We start from the raw sequence: 18521 nt of genomic DNA on the forward strand, positions 1-18521 counted from the left end.
TAAAAGTGTTTCCAAATCGAAGGCTTTCTGATTTAAAAATTTTAAATTCCTCATGTATCTGCCTTGAACATCCCAATCCATGATCATAAGCACAGTGAATTTTTATTTCATTGTGGACCCCTCTTTATGGATTAATTCTACATGAGAGGTAATTTTGATTAACGATAGGTAACCACTGCTATCTGGTCGTTCCCTCAAGAAATGCAAAGAACCAGGAAGCAGAACCAAAGGAATCCAAGAAACGAAACCATGGCCAATGTTTATTCTTGATTGTTGTCACTACACCTTTCATGCTCCCTTATTTTCCTTCACTGTTAAATATATAATAACCAAAACTTTATTAATCCACACGTAAAGGAAACGTGCACAGCACACGAGCATGGTCGGCAGTGAGTAAACATGGTGAATGGTCGGTGTTTGCAAGCAGGGTCTGTGAAACAGGCCTCTTCAAATGATCAAGAGTTTCTGTTCAAATGAGGGACGGAGCCGCCCTTTTATTTTTTTTCCTGAGACTCTGCTTTGTTCTTTTCTCCAACAAATGTTTTAAAATTAGTGAAATACCAAAGGAGATATGGTGGAAGGAGACACGGGATGGAATTAGAAAAAAGCATAAATGGAATCCAGAAAGCTCTGTGATGGGTGACTGATAAAACCTCTTGAGGAAGCAAAAATAAACAGAGTATTTCATCAGCCCCCTCATTCCCTAAGAGGGAAAAACACACATTTTTGTGTTTGAAGAAATAGCTACGACTTTTGCAGAGTAGAAAAGTGGCATGAGAAATTGGAAAATATCTCTAATGTCTATAGCACATGAAATATCTAAAAGTAATAAAATATTGAAAGACAAGAGAGTTTATCTGTAAAACTTAGAGTGCACATGTTGGATGAAAAGTGAAAATATGGGCCTAAATGGTTATGTTACTGAAGTAGCACTTGGTACATAAACTCAAACATTCTTTTTCACATTCAGCTTCTCAGAGGCTTGGCTTCAGATGCCTGAGCACCTTCAGCGTTATGTTGGCCTTTATCCCTCTTCATCCGGAAAAACACCACTGCTAAAATTATGCCTAAAAGAGAAAAATCAGAGTCAAAGAGATGAAACCCTACAATGTACTGTCACATTCATTTATAAAGTAGCACTCTGGTAGGAAAAAATGACTCATATAATTTCATTTGTGAGTGGGTCAACAAAGCTTCGTTGTCATGGTGATCAAGGGTGTCTAGGCATGGGTTTTCTTGGACAAGTACGCTTATCACTTTTCTTGCTGTCAGTGTGTAACAAGTCCCAAGTTATATCTAAGCTGATGGCTATCCCCAGGCCTCTGTCAAGGGATACAGGACTTTATGCCTGCACTACCCTGAAGACTAAGTGTATGAGCATCTGACAGAGTTCCTGAACTCTGGACACAGTCAACAGATGTTGATTCCAGTCCTCCTTCTCCTTCCCTGGAGGAAATAGTCCAATGAGAACAACCAGAGAGCTTTTCTTGGATTCGTCCGTCTACCTCAAGCCTACTTTCACCAAGTATCACATTTTCTTCTGCACCTTCCTCGTGGCTCCAGCTTGAGTAGACTACCTAACCTCTCTGCTTTCCCTCATCTCTAACCTCCTGCAAAATTATATTGTGCGTTTTAGCACTAAATGTATACTACAAACCAGAGACCTATATGGAAAAGGAAATTGTTTTTAGGAAATTAACCTCGCGTTAGGGTCACAGGAGGAATAATGGCAGAAAAGACTGGATGCTCAGAGGCTCGTTAAGAATCTTGCAATAATCCCAATCCTCCTATTTTGAAAAAAAAAGTAAGGATATGAAACTACAAGATCCTATTACTTCTACCTGTAGATCACCAAACTCATCTAATCTTTCACTTGTGCTAAAATTTTGCGAGTGAATGGTCATGCTAGAAAACCATGGCATGTAAGCCCCAAAATCCTTTCGAGATGAGAAGACAAATTGAAAAGCAAAGGCATAGAGGTCGGGGGAGTCTGGTAACTGAGTAACCCTCAGAAGCCAGCTCAGCTAGCAGAAAAGGTTTGCACCAAGCTGTTGTCAGAGAGAAATGATGGCCACCATGCACATATTAGGGACTTCCGTGTAGCTCAGTGAAGAATCTGCCTAAATGCAGGAGACCCAGGTTCGGTCCTTTGGTTAGGAAGATCCTCTGGAGAAGGGAATGGCAACCCACTCCAGTAGTCTTGCCTGGAGAAGCTCATGAACAGAGGAGCCTGGCGGGCTATCGTCCATGGGGTCGCAAAGGGTCGGACACAACCGAGCGACTAACACTACTACTCACTACTACTACTATGCACATATTAGGATGGGTCATGGTCACGTCACAAAGGCCTTTCTGTGCCGGGGCTTCCCTGGTGGCTCAGAGGTTAAAGCGTCTGCCTGCAATGCAGGAGACCTGGGTTCGATCCCAGGGTCGGGAAGATCCCCTGGAGAAGGAAATGGCAATTCTATGCCATAATAATGAGGAACACAAACAGAAGGGTGTAAGGAAACGAGATCCCTTTTAGAGCTATGAATCGGAATCCAGGGTGGTAGACCGGATGATGGCAGAAAAGAACAGATGCCAAGGGAACAATGAAGAAGACTTAGAATAACCCAGCTTTTCCTTTCAAAGAGAAAGGGTGTGAAACTGTGTCAACTCCTTCGCTCAGGTGCATGTGAACTGATCAAGTATCTACTTCTCATACTTAATTTGTGGTGCGAACACCCGCTGAAAGAGGGTAAAGACTACAGTAGACACTGAGCTCTTTACAGAAAGAAGACCAGGAACTCTGCTGTCAAGGGGCCAAGGCAGAGTGAGGCCTGCCATGCAGTGGGATTATTCTGAGTTAATAAAGAACCGAGGTCCACAGTCACAAAAACAGAAAAGGGGGCGTTCTGCAACATGTCAGGCCCTTCAGATATGTCTGCATCTCCACCGGAAGGCTAGCTTCTACCTATTCCAACAGTGGCGGACTAGACCCTAAGCTCTGTGAGGGAAAAATCCATTTATCTCTGTCACCGTGTCTCCCACCAGGCACAGTGCCTGACACATAGCAGAGGCACAGCTACTGCGTTTCTTTCCCCTTCATCATGAAAGCTTGGTAACTCGGCGTGAGATACAATAATTTATTCTTTAAAGCCGCTTGTGTGTTGTTTCCCAAACAAACCAGCAAGGCAGTGATGGGTGGAGGGTAGTACCAAAGCAGTAATTCCCAATCAGGAAGGCTGGCTATGGTTTACTGGTGATCTGTATTCTTGGTAATTGCCCAGGTTGCCATCCGAGCAACCCCAGTTCAGCCCATGAAGTAGGGGCGTCATGTGAGCTCACATTTCTGAGGCAGAAACATGACAGAAATCCTTGAATCTGAGAAATTATACTCACCGATGACCAAAAAGGTGGCAAGGAGTATACCAACTGCCATGCCCACCGGGGGTATCCCAGGCATGCGAGCTGCTGGCCGGAAACACCTATTTTCCACACACTTGCAGAAAGTAACTGAGAAACAGAATAATATTTGGTAGATAAATTTTCAAGCGAACAATGGCAGAATCCTGTATTAAAGATAAGAATTCTCACAAATTACCATATTGAGAGACAACATTATCCCAAGTTGCCTGCAGCAAAATATCTACCTGGTAAAGAGACAGTCCCTTCCAAGGGTAACCGGCCACCATCACTGATACGGATTGGGATGTTGTAAACTCTCTCCTCAAAGCCCGTGTGCCTGGTGGAGAGGCGGGCATGAGTTCCTGTCAGAATAGGGAAAAAAAGATGACTGACATGGAAACACAACTGTGGGCCCCTGGATGAGCAGGAATAAAGCTCATCTCTGCCTCTTCATGAATGGTTAGATGACAGTGTGAGTTAAACTACCACAAGTATCACCACTCCACAGGTGACCTCCATAATGTTAAAAAGGATGCTGAAGCACCCATCAAATTCTCAATTCCCGACTTCACTGTGGAAATGAACACCAGATGCAGTAGGTTGTCACTACTCCTGGTAGTTCCATAAAGTGGCCACAAACACTGAATTAGAAAACATATTTGCAGAAGTAATTGCTAACGTTTTTCCAAATTTGATGAAAACGCTAAATCCTCAGATCCAAGAAGATCAGCAAATCTCAGGAGAAAGAAAAATGAAAACAACTACACCAACCACATAATACTCAATTTACTGAAAATTAGTGACAGAGAAAATCTTAAAGGTATTCAGAGAAAAAAGGATATTATACTTACTATACTCAAAAGAACAAAGAAGAACCAACACAATCCAGAACACAGTGAAGAAACGGCTGTAAAGTACTGAAAGAAAAACTCTGAGTTTAAAAGTACTCCAGTCACATGTTCTCAGGTCACTATGGAATTAAATTAGAAATTAGTAACCAGGAAGATGTGGGCAATCCCCACATACATGAGAACCAAATACCCTACTTCTAAATAACCCATGTGTCACAGGAGAAATCTAAAGGGAAATTGGAAAGTGTTTGAACTGAATGAAAACACATCAAACTTTATGGAATACAGCTAATAAGACACTGATATAAATTTAAAAATTTCTATAAATTTATAACACCAAATCCTATATTAACAAAGAAAAAAATTCTCAGTTGCTTCAGCTTCCATCTTAATAAAAACAGAACCAAAGAGCAAATTAAAAACAACATAAAAAGAATAAAGGAAATAATAAAGATCCGAGCAATGAAATATAAAACAAAAATAAGGCAAAATCAATGAAACCAAAGGCTCATTCAGTGTGATTAATAACCTCTAGCCAGACTGATCAGGACCAAAAAAGAGGCAAAAATTTCCAATATTAGAATGAGGTGATATCACTACATACTCTGTAATTATTAAAAGTAATAAAATATTATGAACAACTTCATGCCAATTAATTAGACAAATCTATTGAAATAGAGAAATCATTTGAAAGATACAAACTAGCAAGCTCAACCAAAAATAAATCTATAACTTGACTAGTCCCTTATCTATTAAAGAAATCAAATTTGTAGTTAAGACTTCCTACAAAGAAAACTTTCAGCCAGAAGGCTTCACTGGTGAATTCTATCAAACTTGAAGGAAAAAATAAAAAGAAATTTTACACAAATTCTTCCAGATAATTGAAGAGGTAGAACACTTTCTAAATCATTCTATGAAGCCAGCACTACTCTGATACCAAAATCAGACAAAGGCACTATAAGGGAAAAATATAGGCCAATATCCCTCATGAATATAGATAGAAATATTCTTAAAATTTTAGCAAATCAAATCCAGTCACTTATAAAAATGCTAGTATTTCACCACCAAGTAGGCCTTACCTCAAGAAAAGACTGAATTAAGATATAAAAGTTGACTGAAATATTTCACCAACTAACAGACAAAAACAACAAAAGCCTAAATTAACCAACAATCATCTAAATAGATGCAGAAAAAACATCTGCAATTTTTAGCATCATACATCATTAAAAAAAAACAAAAACCTCTCATCAGCAAGTTAGGAATAAAAGGTGAAGTCCTCACTCTGATAAAGGACATCTACAAAAACTTATAGCTAACTTTATACTTAACGGTGAGAGACCATGAATGCCTTCTCCCTGAGATCAGAAGCCAAATTGTTTCTTCTTTCACTACCTTCATTTAACATTGTCCTGGTGATTTTAACCAGTAAGAAAGCAAGCTAAACATGTAAAAAGCCATCCAGATTGGAAAGGAAATAAAGCTATTATGATTCACAGACAACATGTAGAAAAACTATGAAAATGTAAGGAAAAAAGGGAGAGAGAACTTAGAAGTGAGCTCAGCAATGTTATATACTACAAAATCAGTATAAGGAAATAATCAGTTATATTTCTATATCCTGGAATTAAAACTTTTAAGTATTTATAACAGCATAAAAATATGAAGTGCTCAGGGGAAATTCTGTAAAACTATACTTAAAAAATTAAAACACATTGCTCAGAGAAATTAGGAAGACCTAAATAAATGGAGACATAATCATATTCACGGATTGGAAAATTCAATTTTGTTAAGATTCAAATTTTCCCCCAAATTCAGGCACAGATTCATACTGTCTCAGTCACAACCGGCATAGGTTTTGGGGGTAGAAACAGATGAGCTTAATTCTAAAATTTATACAGAAATGCAAAATAAACTTAAAAACGAACAACACAAGAACATTTACACTACCTGATTTCAAGTCTTATTATTGAGCTGAAATTATCAAAATAGTATAGTGTTGCTATAAAGATAGACAAAGAGCTCAATGAAACAGAAGAGAGTCCAGAAATAGATCCATGTATATGTGGTCACTTGATTTTTGACAAAGCTGCCAAGACAATTCAATGTGAAAAGGATATTTTCAATAAGCAGTGTTTAAATAATTAGACAGCCATATTAAAAAAAATGAACCTTGACATTTACCATACAGGCAAGAAAGATTAACTTGAAATGGATCATAGAGCTAATTGTAAAAGCTAAAACCATAGCTTTCTTTTCCTCTGGAAGAAAAAAATCTTAGAAAACTTTAGTGACCTTGGCAAAAATTTCTTAAAGAATATGCAAAAAGTCACAAATTATAAGGGGAAAATATCAATAAACTAGATTTCATTAAAAAATACTTAATTTGCTCTTCAAAAGGTATTGTTACAAAATAAAAATATAACAGTGCCTCGGAAAAAAATATTTGTAAACATATATCTGACAAAGACCACAATAGAAGTCAAACCTTTGCTAAATTTTTTAAGCAGGCAGAATATTTGGCCAGACACTACACTAATGAGGATATATGGATGGCAAATAAGCTTATGAAAAGTCGGTCAGCACCATCAGTCACTGCTGCTGCTGCTGCTGCTAAGTCACTTCAGTCATGTCCCACTCTGTGCGACCCCACAGACGGCAGCCCACCAGGATCCCCCGTCCCTGGGTTTCTCCAGGCAAGAACACTGGAGTGGGTTGCCATTTCCTTCTCCAATGCATGAAAGTGAAAAGTGAAAGTGACGTCGCTCAGTCGTGTCTGACTCTTAGCTACCCCATGGACTGCAGCCTACCAGGCTCCTCCGTCCATGGGATTTTCCAGGCAAGAGTACTGGTCATTAGGGCCATGTAAATTAAAACCATAACGAAATACTACACTCCCACTACAATGGCTAAAATTAAAAAGACTGAGCATAACAAGCTTTGGGATGAATATTAAGCAACTAGTATTCTCGTTCACTGGTGGAAATGTAACATGTTACAGACTGTTTGGGAAGCAATTCGATATCCTCTTAAAATTTGACCATGTAGCTACCATATGACCACTTTCAGGTATTTAACCAAGAAAAATGGAAGCACAGGCTCCTACAAAGTACTTTTTCACAAATGTTCATAGCAGCTTTATTTGAAATGGCAAAAACTGGAAGCAATTTACGTAATAATAAGTCAATGAATAATAAATCATGATATACAATGGAATACTCCTCTGCAATACAAATGAGTGCTGTGCTGATATATACAATAACACGGTGAAATCTCCAAATAAGTATACTAAGTGAAATTAACCAACCAAACAAAAAAATATTACACGCTGTTATTTTATTCACATTAAACTCTTGAAAATGCAAACCAATCTACAGTGACGGGAAGCAGATCAGGGGTTACTTGGGGGTGATGGACAGGAAAGCCTGGCCTGCTGCAGTCCATGGGGTCCCAGAGTTGGACACGACCGAGCAACTGAACTGACTGAGGATGAACAGCTTGGGGCGGAAAACAGGGATTGCAACAGAGTATGAGTCTGAGTGAACTCCGGGAGTTAGTGATGGACAGGGAGGCCTGGCGGGCTGTGATTCATGGGGTCGCGGAGAGTCGGACACGACTGAGCGACTGAACTGAACAGAGTATGAGCAAACCCGGTGGAGCTGGTGGAGTCGTCTTACCTGATTGTGCTGATGGCTTCAGCGGCACATACGTATATCAACTTTTATGAAACTGTATGCTTTAAATATATGCTGTTAATTATATGTCAGTTACATTTCAACAAAGCTGTTTTTAAAAGATCATGACGAAATCTGTTTCTCAGCTGCCACTGGTTGCTTTGCAATGCTGCTCTAATTGCAAAACAATTCATGTTATACCAACTACTGTCCAACTGTGCGAGTACACCAAAGGGGACACCGAGTGTTAACAATCTGTCTTTTCCCAACCTTGGGGGCTTTCAACCCTCTGGAGAGCTTGCCTGTGCAAGTTTCCACAGCATGAACTTCCTTTCTGGAATGTGGAAGAAAGCTCTGTGTTGAGTGCTGCACACACACCAAGGCAAATCAAAAACTCATTTCATCACTCATCGGTCTTTTTCTCAGTGTTCTTTTGACAACTCACCATTGATTTTGGAAACTTCCCAGTCTTTTTGTAAGCTTTCGCTGCCAAGGGAAAATGTAAAGTGTCGACCCCGAAATGTCAGTTCATCATCATCGGTGGCCTCAAAAATGAGACTTCCGGGTGCTTTGAGGGGATAGCAAAAGAACAAGCCTGTGTACTCCTTGACCAGCCGTGGGGGATTGTCGTTCACATCCGTAAGGGTCAGGTGGAATTGCGCCGTGGAGCTCAAGGAGGATCCACCTAAGGAATTGAATCATTGAAATATAGTGTCTGCTCTCAATCAGAAAGAATATTTCTTTTCCTTAAAAAAAAAAAAACTTACAATTCAGACCTAGTTTCATTTTCTGCTTTAAAAGTCTTGATAATAAAAATAACTAAGAATTACGAATCTGCCTGCCAGTGCAGGAGATACAGGTTCGATCCCTGGCTCGGGAAGATCCCCTGAAGGAGGAAATCGCAACCCACTCCAGTATTATTGCCTGGAAAATTTCATGGACGGAAAAGCCTGATGGGCTACAGTCCATGGAATTGCAAAGAGTCAGACACAACTGAGCACACACTCACACACCCAAGAATTATGTGCTAATGTTTTATACATGTTACTTCAGAACAATTCTGCATACATTTATTGATGAGAAGACTGGAGCTCAGAGAAGTTGTGTGACTTGCCCAAGGTCATACAGCAGTGGAGAGTCTTCCAACTCAGGAGATTTGACTCTAGAGCCCACAACTTCAATTGCTCCTCATCGCTGACTTAGGCATGGTTGTTAAGCTTTCTAAGCCTCAGGACTTCCCTATGGTCCACTGGTTGAGACTTTGCCTTCCAATCCAGAGGATGAGGATTTGATTCCTGCTTGGGGAAGTAAGATCCCACTGGCTGCAAGGCAACTAAACCTGCACTCCACACCTACTGAGCTGAGCCTGGACACCATAGCTAGAGGGAAGTCCAAGTGCCGCAACTAAGACCTGATACAGCCAAAAATAAATGAACAAATATTAAAAAAAATATTTCTAAGTCTCATTTCTTCAGCTGTGAAATGTGACTATATGAGGATCCAACATGTAGTAGTCTTAGAAAATTGTACAGAGCTGTACAAATGTTATTTGTTGGGGTATCACGGTAAAAATTTTGACCTTGCTGCCTGAACAATTAGTAACTGTGTGATCATTGGAGAGTTACTTATCAGTATCTCGGTTTCTTCATACATCAAATATAATCAATAATAATCCCTCCCCATAGTGTTGTGTAAGGGGTAAGTGCTTAGAAGGAGACGGTCAGTATAGCAGTAACACTGACTGTTCTCATTCTCCCTGATGTTCCTACAATTTCTGACTCCAACCTGCTTCAATTCCTGTAAATTCTATTTGCCTGCTTTTCTTGCCAGCTGTCTGCTTAACCAAAGGAGGAAGCTACTGGGTTCTTGAAGTCATTTCATCAACACGGATCAGTCCAGGGTCACCAACTGCACACTGGGCAGGGTTTTGAACCCTGTTTTTGATTCCCGACACTTCTAAACTGTGAGAGGCTTTAGGACACGTCTAAAGTGAAGTGCTGACCCCACGGTACATTTTAGCGGAAGGCAGAGCACAAAGATTTCATCAGAAACTTCCTGCTGAGTAAATCAGGAGCTTTTTAAATCAAGAGTTAAATGTGTACAGTGTGATAGTGGTATGTGTTAGAAGCACATTAACTAGAAGCAAGAGAGAGAGCCCCTGACCCACCTCAGCGAGGTTCATGCGCTCACCCACAACCATTTCAAATTCAGCACACACATCTGCGGGTCTAGCTTCTTTGGTTTAACATGACTACAGTACTTTTGCTGTTCTTCATCTTTTCACAGACATGGACCATTTTCATGATTCCACTTACTGGAATTTTCCCCATTCCCCCACTCCCAAACCTGGGCTTTACATTTTGAAAGTTTCTTTGCTCTAAATCTGTGTTTATTTAGTCATACTTTGTTCAGTTCTCTCTTTTTTTTCGGTAGGTCAGGCAGGTATATTAGTATATATTATATAATTCTGGGGCTTCCCTCATAGCTCAGTTGGTAAAGAATCTGCCTGCATTGAAGGAGACCCAGGTTTGATTCCTGGGTTGGGAAGATCCCCTGGAGAAGGAATGGCAACCCACTCCAGTATTCTTTCCTGGACAATCCCATGGACAGGGCTCCTCTGTAAATTCAAATCAAATAGAATTTACAGTCCATGGGGTCGCAAGAGTCGGACATGACTTAGCAACTAAACCACCACCATCATATAATTCTGTATTACTACATGGTGGTTTGATCCCAATCCCTGGAGACATCCACAGCAAGTTTGGAGGAAGGCGGGGTGGTTCAGTGGGGGCACAGGAGCCTTCCTAGAAGCCGTGGTCCCTGCAAGACCCCACAGAGGGAGCAGCAGCCCTGAAGCCCTGACAGCCTCCAGGGGCAGCCTGGCCCTAAAGAGCCCCGTGGCAGGCACGAGGGTTCTCTCTCGGAACACAGCCAAGGAGGGGTGAGCCCCTCCCTTCGTGTTTGTCCTCGTCTTACTTCTCCACTGTCAGATATTCTGTCCATCTGACCCAGCGGAGTTCCCTGCTCACCTCGCCCTCCCTCCCACTGCTGTTGACGTAGCCCCGATCACTTGTGTGGCCTTTTCCGTATTTGCGTTGGCTCACCTACTTCTGTTGCCACCACTTGTACCCGATACAGACTTTCAGCTTCCCTGTCCAGTGGCGCCACACTGAAGATCTCACCGGTGACGGGGTCAATTCTTAGCCAGCCTCTCTCGTCGCCTCTCAGTGAATAACTTCAGTAAGACAAAAGAGCAAAAGAAAGCCCACGTTACCCCGCGTGAAAACGTGGAGATAGTTTACGCACCTCTGTGCTGTTATATCAGCACTGTCCCTTGCAGACTATTGACAATATATGTAAAGAGGCATAATTTCATATTACTAATGCTATGTTTGCCTACTGTCTGCCTTCAAAAGAAGGATTTGTTCATCTCTACAAAGTGGTTTTTGTACTTGTTTTAATTATTTTTTTTAAAGGTAGAGTCACAACCTCTAGTGAAAAAAGTTAAACTACTTTTTCAAATAAAACAACCTGGAATTGTCTATAAAAACCATGCCCTCTAAGAAAACATGAACATTCATTGGTGGAAACATGTGAATAGGTGAATACTCAGAGGCATGGTGAACTCTTCATTCAGCAGACATCTGCGGAGATAGCAAACATCAGGCTGTGCACCAAGAGAGGAAATTACCAAAGGGGGTTGTTAGGCCAGTGGAGGAGACAGAGACAGATAATTCTAGTGTGATGATTGTCAGGGTCCATGTGGAATTCCAGGTAAGGTAATGGGAATCAGAGAAGACTTTCTGAAAGAATGTGCTGGGCTGTGTTTAGTTGCTCAGTCATATCTGACTCTTTGTGACCCCATGGACTGCAACCCTCCAGGCTCCTCTGTCCATGGATATTCTCCAGGCCAGAAGACTGGGGTGGGTTACCATGTTCTCCTCCAGGGGATCTTCCCAACTCATGGATCGAACCCAGGCATCCCACATTGCAGGCGGATTCTTTACCAGCTGAGGCACCAGGGAAGCCCCTCCTGAAAGAGTTCAGTTCACTTCAGTCGCTCAGTCGTGTCTGACTCTTTGCAACCCCATGAACCGCAGCATGCCAGGCCTCCCTGTCCATCATCAACTCCCGGAGCTTACTCAAATTCATGTCCATTGAGTCAGTGATGCCATCCAACCATTTCATCCTCTATCACCCCCTTCTCCTCCTGCCTTTAATCTTTCCCAACATCTGGGTCTTTTCAAATGAATCAGCTCTTCGCATCAGGTGGCCAATATATTGGAGTTTCAGCTTCAATATCAGTCCTTCCAATGAACACCCAGGACTGATTTCCTTTAAGATGGACTGGTTGGATCTCCTTGCAGTTCAAGGGGTCTCAAGAGTCTTCTCCAACACCACAGTTCAAAAGCACCAATTCTTCGGCCCTCAGCTTTCTTTATAGTCCAACTCTCACATCCATATGTGACTACTAGAAAAACCATAGCCTTGACTAGACGGACCTTGGTTGACAAAGTAATGTCTCTGCTTTTTAATATGCTGTCTAGGTTGGTCATAACTTTCCTTCCAAGGAGTAAGCATCTTTTAATTTCATGGCTGCAACCAGCATCTGCAGTGATTCTGGAGCCCAGAAAAATAAAGTCAGCCATTGTTTCCACTGTTTCCCCATCTATTTGTCATGAAGTGATGGGACCCTTTACCAGGATCTTATTTTTCTGAATGTTGAGCTTTAAGTCAGCTTTTTCACTCTCCTGTTTCACTTTCATCAAGAGGCTCTTTAGTTCCTCTTCACTTTCTGCCATAAGGGTGGTGTCATCTGCATATCTGAGGTTATTGATATTTCTCCTGGTAATCTTAATTCCAGTTTGTGCTTCCTCCAGCCCAGCATTCCTCATGATGTACTCTGCATAGAAGTTAAATAAGCAAGGTGACAATATACAGCCTTGACGTACTCCTTTTCCTATTTGGAACCAGTCTGTTGTTCCACGTCCAGTTCTAACTGTTGCTTCCTGACCTGCATAGAGGTTTCTTAAGAGGTAGGTCAGGTGGTCTGGTATTCCCATCTCTTTCAGAATTTTCCACAGTTTATTGTGATCCACACAGTCAAAGGCTTTGGCATAGTCAATAAAGCAGAAATAGATGTTTTTCTGAAACAGCTGAAAGAGTAGACGTTAACTAAAACGAGAAAAAGAAGGATGCTTTAAGCAGAAGGAATTGCAGAAACTAAGGCAGAGAGGCCAAGGAATAGCTTAGGGTGTGGGAGCATCAGACATTCCAGGAGTGAAGGGATAAAAATAGGACACAGTGGATGGCAAAGGATGAAGCTCAAGGGATGGAAGGAGCTGGGTCATGGGAAGCAATGGGCAGGCAGGGGCTGGTGACCTAGTCGTGTTTGTGTTTTCAGTGGAACTCATTGGTAGGTGCATGAAAGGTGAATTTGAGCGAGAAAAGTCTAGAACCAAAGGAAAACAGATGGCTACAGCCTTTTGGGAACAAAGTGCCATAGCCATAAGGATGTCTGTATCTTTAAATTTAAAAAAACCCCACCTCTGGAAAATTTCTCCAAATAAAAAAGAACTTAATAGAAGTTTTAAAAATGAACTATACACATACATTCAAAACTTTTCTATAACTTAAAAAATACTGGAAACAACCTACATGTCTGGGAGTAGGAGAATGATTAAAAAATAATAATGTTGTTAGTTCAAACTAATTTTTTCCCAGTGTTAGAATATTGTATATGTCAAGCACTGTGTTAGGCTCTGTGTATGGGCAATGAATTAAAAATTGCCTGTGTTTGGTTGGATGGCATCTCTGATTCGATGGGCATAAGTTTGAGCAAGCTCCGGAAGTTGGTGATGGACAGGGAAGCCTGGCGTGCTACAGTCCATGGGATCACTAAGAGTCGGACACGACTGAGGGACTGAACTGAGCTGATGCAGTCGGGATTTCTGAGTGAGATGGAAACCCTCTGGAGGGTTTTCAGAGGAGTTCCGTGAGTTTACTTTTTTAAAGACCCGCTCTCATTGCAGTGAATGGATGGGTGGAAGAGATGATAATGTGGCCTGGATCACTGAGGAAGTGATGAGAAGCAGGTGAATTCTGGACATATTTCAATGAAAGAATCACTAATATTTACTGATAGACTGGATTAGAATCCAATTGGGTGCTAATGGATTCCAAGTTTGTGGATCTAAAAGAAAGAGAATTAAATCACTCAGGCTTCAGCAGCAGCTTTGGACTTTTCCTTAAATCTTAGCTGACTTCCTCCTAGCATCCCAACTATTGATTACTCTTCATTCATGAAGTACTCTTTTCATCTGTTTCTTCCAGGACATTATCCTTCTTACTCATATTCCTGATTTTAACTTAATAGTACATGAATCATATTTTTCCCTCAGATGAAAGAATGAACATCTGAGGAACGTTCTTAAATGACTTTGTTTTCTCCACTCATAAACTCAACTTTTTATCCACTTGCCTTTCTCATGGCATTCTCATGAAGGAGATCAAAGCATTTGTTAAAGAGTAAACTGTTGTAAAATTAGGAACATTTTGTGCCCCATCACGCTTAGTGACTGATGTACAGAGTAGTATGTACATTAACCATCCAGTACAACACCTCTCTTTCCTTTCTCTTATTTCTCTTTGCGAAAGTTGATAAGTGCTTGCAGTGTAAAATGGTAGGTGGGAACTTTACTCCAACAGACAGTCAGAAAAACGTCTTGAAACTGATTACAAGTGCCAAAAGGATCACTCAGTGGGAGTTAAGACTCCCCTCAAATACTTAGAGACACTTAAGGAATTGTCAATCATAACATTCATAATCACATGAATAGGTTTTAAGCCATGCTAAAATATTTGTCATGTCATGGACAACAGGGCTGTCGTTATACAATAGAAACAAAAGATCCAGGTTCAAGTCCTGTCCTTAGGCTTATTAATGAGATGATCTTAAGAAGGTTATAGATATTGATACAGACATGGATGTATGCATCTGTTATCTTGGAAAATTTGATATTGTTGCACTTAAGGAAAATCTGTGTGGGTTCTATCACCCTGAAAAAAAAAAAAATGAGAACTACTAAACTGGAAATACTTACACATCTTGTCTCACCATCCTAGCCCATGCACTCACCTTTCCAGGGCCGAGCTCCGGAATGAATCTTGTTGCCCTGGACCTGCTCTGAAGAGCTCCTCATGGAGAAGGTTCCCTTCACCCTCTCACGTGATTGAATCCACCCCGTCAGGTTTCTGCCTTATTTTGCTGTCTAGAATGCCCGTCTGCCTGAGGAGCTGGAGCTTGTCTCCAGACCCTGGCCCTGTGACTGGTCCAGACACAGGGCCTACCTCTGGGCAGCCATGTCTCCAGTCCCACCTCCTGGACTCCCCAGCTCTCAGCTGAGACCTGCAGTAGGCAGGCTGGGCTGGAATCTGACCTGTTTCCCACTCCCGAGTCTGGATGCTCCCCGATGCTCCCAGGTGACTGGCACCTGCCGAAACCAAGGGCAGATTCACCAAGCACACAGGGACACAGCTTCAGATCCCTGGCTGCTCCCTTAGGGGAGAGCCCTCGAGTCAGGCCAGCTTCTCTGCCCACCCGCCCCCAAGCCCTTCCTCCTCCCATGGGCCATGACTACAGCACCCAGCCAAGCTTCCCAGCATGGCTCCTCTCTACCTGACGTCCAGACCTTCCGGATCCTTGGCAGTCACGTTGCCCACTTTTGTGCCTTTAGCCACAGCCTCACTGACTTTTGCTTCAAATACTTGTTGGAAAAATTGCGGGGCCTCATTCACGTCTGTCACTGTCAGTCTGAAGGTAGCAGAAGAGCTGGCATTATACTGTACACCAGGCACCAGAGGCTCAGGATTTTCTGCTTGGACTACAACATTATGAATGGCTACTGTTTCAAAATCAAGAGGCTGTACAGGGGAAAAAAGAAGGAAAATCAATTGGGGGATAATTAACTCCCTTAAAATCCACCCCCCGCCCAAGGCGCCCTAAAAAATGCTCTGACAGAGCATCCATTCTTAATCTAGTGTCAACAAAAACTTCCTTCTCTGGATAGTAGAGCCATGGAGAAGCTTTTGCTACAGGACTTGCCAGGACTTTGAATATGCCAAAGTGTGTTCTGACTCTCCGAGAAGAGGGAATCAATACAGCACTCCTCCAATTTATTTAAACCTGGAATAATTCATTCATTCATCAGAAACTTACTGATTCCCTTAAGACAGATCTCAGAAGTCACTGAGAAACGCTTATACAGAGATTTCCACATGGTGTGGGGCTTCTCTGGTGGCTCAGTGGTAAAGAATTCCACCTGCCAAGGCGGGAGATGCAAGTTCAATCCCTGGGTCGAGGGGATCCCCTAGAGAAGGAAATGGGAACCCACTCCAGTATTCTTGCCTGGAGAATCCCATGGACCGAGGAGCCTGAAGCAGTTACAGTCCATGGGGTTGCAGAGCTGGACACGACAGCAGCTAAACAGCAACCACGTTGTATGGAGAATGATTTCCCAGAAACCTCAGGATTCGAATTTCAAAATAAAAAAACTTAAACTCTTGGCGGGTGGGAGAGGTTAGCATAAACTAGAGCATACCTGCTCATTTTACATCTAAAAACTGTCTCAGAAACCATAGATACCTACCCCTAAAAATGGCCAAGACCTTACTAAAGACAACCTAGAATTTTGTGCATGAGAACTTGGCGTGGGCCCCAAACTGGGGCCCCAAACATGGCTGAACAGAAAGAAATGGAGGTTGAACTCCGTATGCTGCTAAGGTTCCTAGCAAACTGCTGTCAATCTTAAGGGGAATTACAATGGCCATTAAGAGGAATGTTCCAATTAGACAAGAGCATTTAAGAAGAGCACTTAAAAGCAAGGAATACCTATTTTAATTGGCATGCAGAAGCCTCAAAAAGACTTCAAAATTCCAAAATAGTTTCATTGAAAATTTCATTGCAAAAGCCTGATAAAAAATTAGAGATATAAAAGGTATTCGAAAAAGACTACAGGACTGATGTAATTCCTACTGCTCCCCTCCACAGAAGTTCATTGAACATCTAGATCACTTCTAAGTAAGATAAAATACTAGAACATTAATTACTGATCATAGATTTTACCCACTCTGGTTTCCTTTTGCAGAGGAACTGAAGATATTTGGATCTATTAGTATGTATATGGCTAGTGCCACATTGAAAATGTTTACTATGAGGAAGCATGTTTTTCTAAAAATTATGAAATGTATCATAAATTTGCTAGTCTAAAGAATGCTAGGGTAACAGTTCATAATTGCTTAGTAAGTGTTCACTATAAATTAAGGCTTCTAAGGGTTAAGAATGCTAACGTGTGCAAGCTCAGTCACTCATGTAATTTAAAACAATAAGAAATAATTGTATATGCAAGGAAAATAGGACGTATTTTTTGTTTCAGAGGCTTTTTTTGTTGTTGTTAAAAAGGGTATGAGGTATGGCAATATATTATGTTGAGGGAAATAAAAGCGGTTTTTTTCTAAAGTAAAGCTAGTTATTTTAAAATAGGAAGGAGAAAAATTAAGGAAAAACTATGGACATAAAAAAAAAGAATGAAAGAAAGAAAAAGAGGAAAAAAGAGGAAATCCTGTGTAGTCAAGTTAGCTAAAAAAATTGTTATTATAAGAGTTTTAAAATAAGTTTAAATACTAAAATATTCTTATGTAAAACTATAAATTTTCTTTCATCTGCTAAAAGGACAAATTTTATTAGATCTATTAATAAAAAAGATCTACTCTGGGGAAGAGAGGGTGGGAGGGGGGTTCAAGAAAGGGAACACATGTACACCCGGGGCGGATTCATGTCAATGTATGGCAAAACCAACCAATATATTAATGTAAGGTAATTTGCCTCCAATAAAATAAATTTTTTAAAAAAGATCTACTCTTTATGAGAAATTTGAAAAGCTTTTCTTTATCTTTAAAACAAGCTGTTTAGAAAGCAAAGATTTGTGTTTTATCAAAATAATTTCTTGTGCTTTATAGCTTTATTATCAAGTCTTTGATTATTTAAGTAAACTGAGTCGTCTCAATATTTAAAAAGCAAAGTTTGGCTCAGAAGTATGTAACTTACTGCATTTGCTCTTGAAAACATCTATTCTATTCTATTTGAATAATTAAGTGGATAATTAAGTATTGTTTCATAATGATCTGTGATCATTTTTAGTTGTGTCCAAACCTTTTGAATTTTTTGGCAGAACTTCCCAAAATCAAATTCTAAGTAAAGTCTTTTTGACCTGGAAATAACTTTGGGATTTTCCAGAAATACTTTGGAAAAATCAGAAAAGACATTTTCTTTCTCCTTATAAAAAGAGAGATGTTACACTAGTTAAGATTATTTGATATCTTAAATTACATGGAAAACTTTGTCAAACAAGTAATACTAAGCCTTATTTTTTTTTTTTTAATGATTTGAGTGTTCAAGCTTTTTTCTATTTTAAAAAAAGATATTTATTTTTGGCTGTGCTGGGTCTTCATTACTGCACACAGGCTTTCTCCAGTTGCAGCGAGCAGGGGCTCCTCCCCAGTTGCGGTCCTCAGGCTTCTCATGCAGAGCGTGGGCTCTAAAGTGCACGCACTT

The 18521-nt window shown here is 40.8% G+C and overlaps 1 protein-coding gene across 2 annotated transcripts in view; it reads right to left on the reverse strand.

Annotated features, from left to right (window-relative positions):
- Positions 1 to 246: 246 nt before the first annotated feature.
- The window catches only part of CDH17 (cadherin 17), an 88717-nt gene continuing 70442 nt past the window's right edge, over positions 247 to 18521 (reverse strand). For both annotated transcript variants that reach the window (XM_055431897.2, XM_088844603.1), the window contains 6 exons: positions 15588 to 15832; positions 11014 to 11144; positions 8355 to 8594; positions 3633 to 3749; positions 3382 to 3495; positions 247 to 1067 (listed from right to left, as the gene is read on the reverse strand). In XM_055431897.2, the coding sequence (XP_055287872.1) occupies positions 967 to 1067; positions 3382 to 3495; positions 3633 to 3749; positions 8355 to 8594; positions 11014 to 11144; positions 15588 to 15832 (948 nt within the window). In that variant the 3' untranslated portion in view covers positions 247 to 966. The remainder of the gene's footprint in view (positions 1068 to 3381; positions 3496 to 3632; positions 3750 to 8354; positions 8595 to 11013; positions 11145 to 15587; positions 15833 to 18521) is intronic.

Source organism: Moschus berezovskii, chromosome 16 (genome assembly GCF_049115385.1).
Source record: "Moschus berezovskii isolate FMDL1 chromosome 16, NW_MosBer_1.0, whole genome shotgun sequence".
Lineage (NCBI taxonomy): Eukaryota > Metazoa > Chordata > Mammalia > Artiodactyla > Moschidae > Moschus > Moschus berezovskii.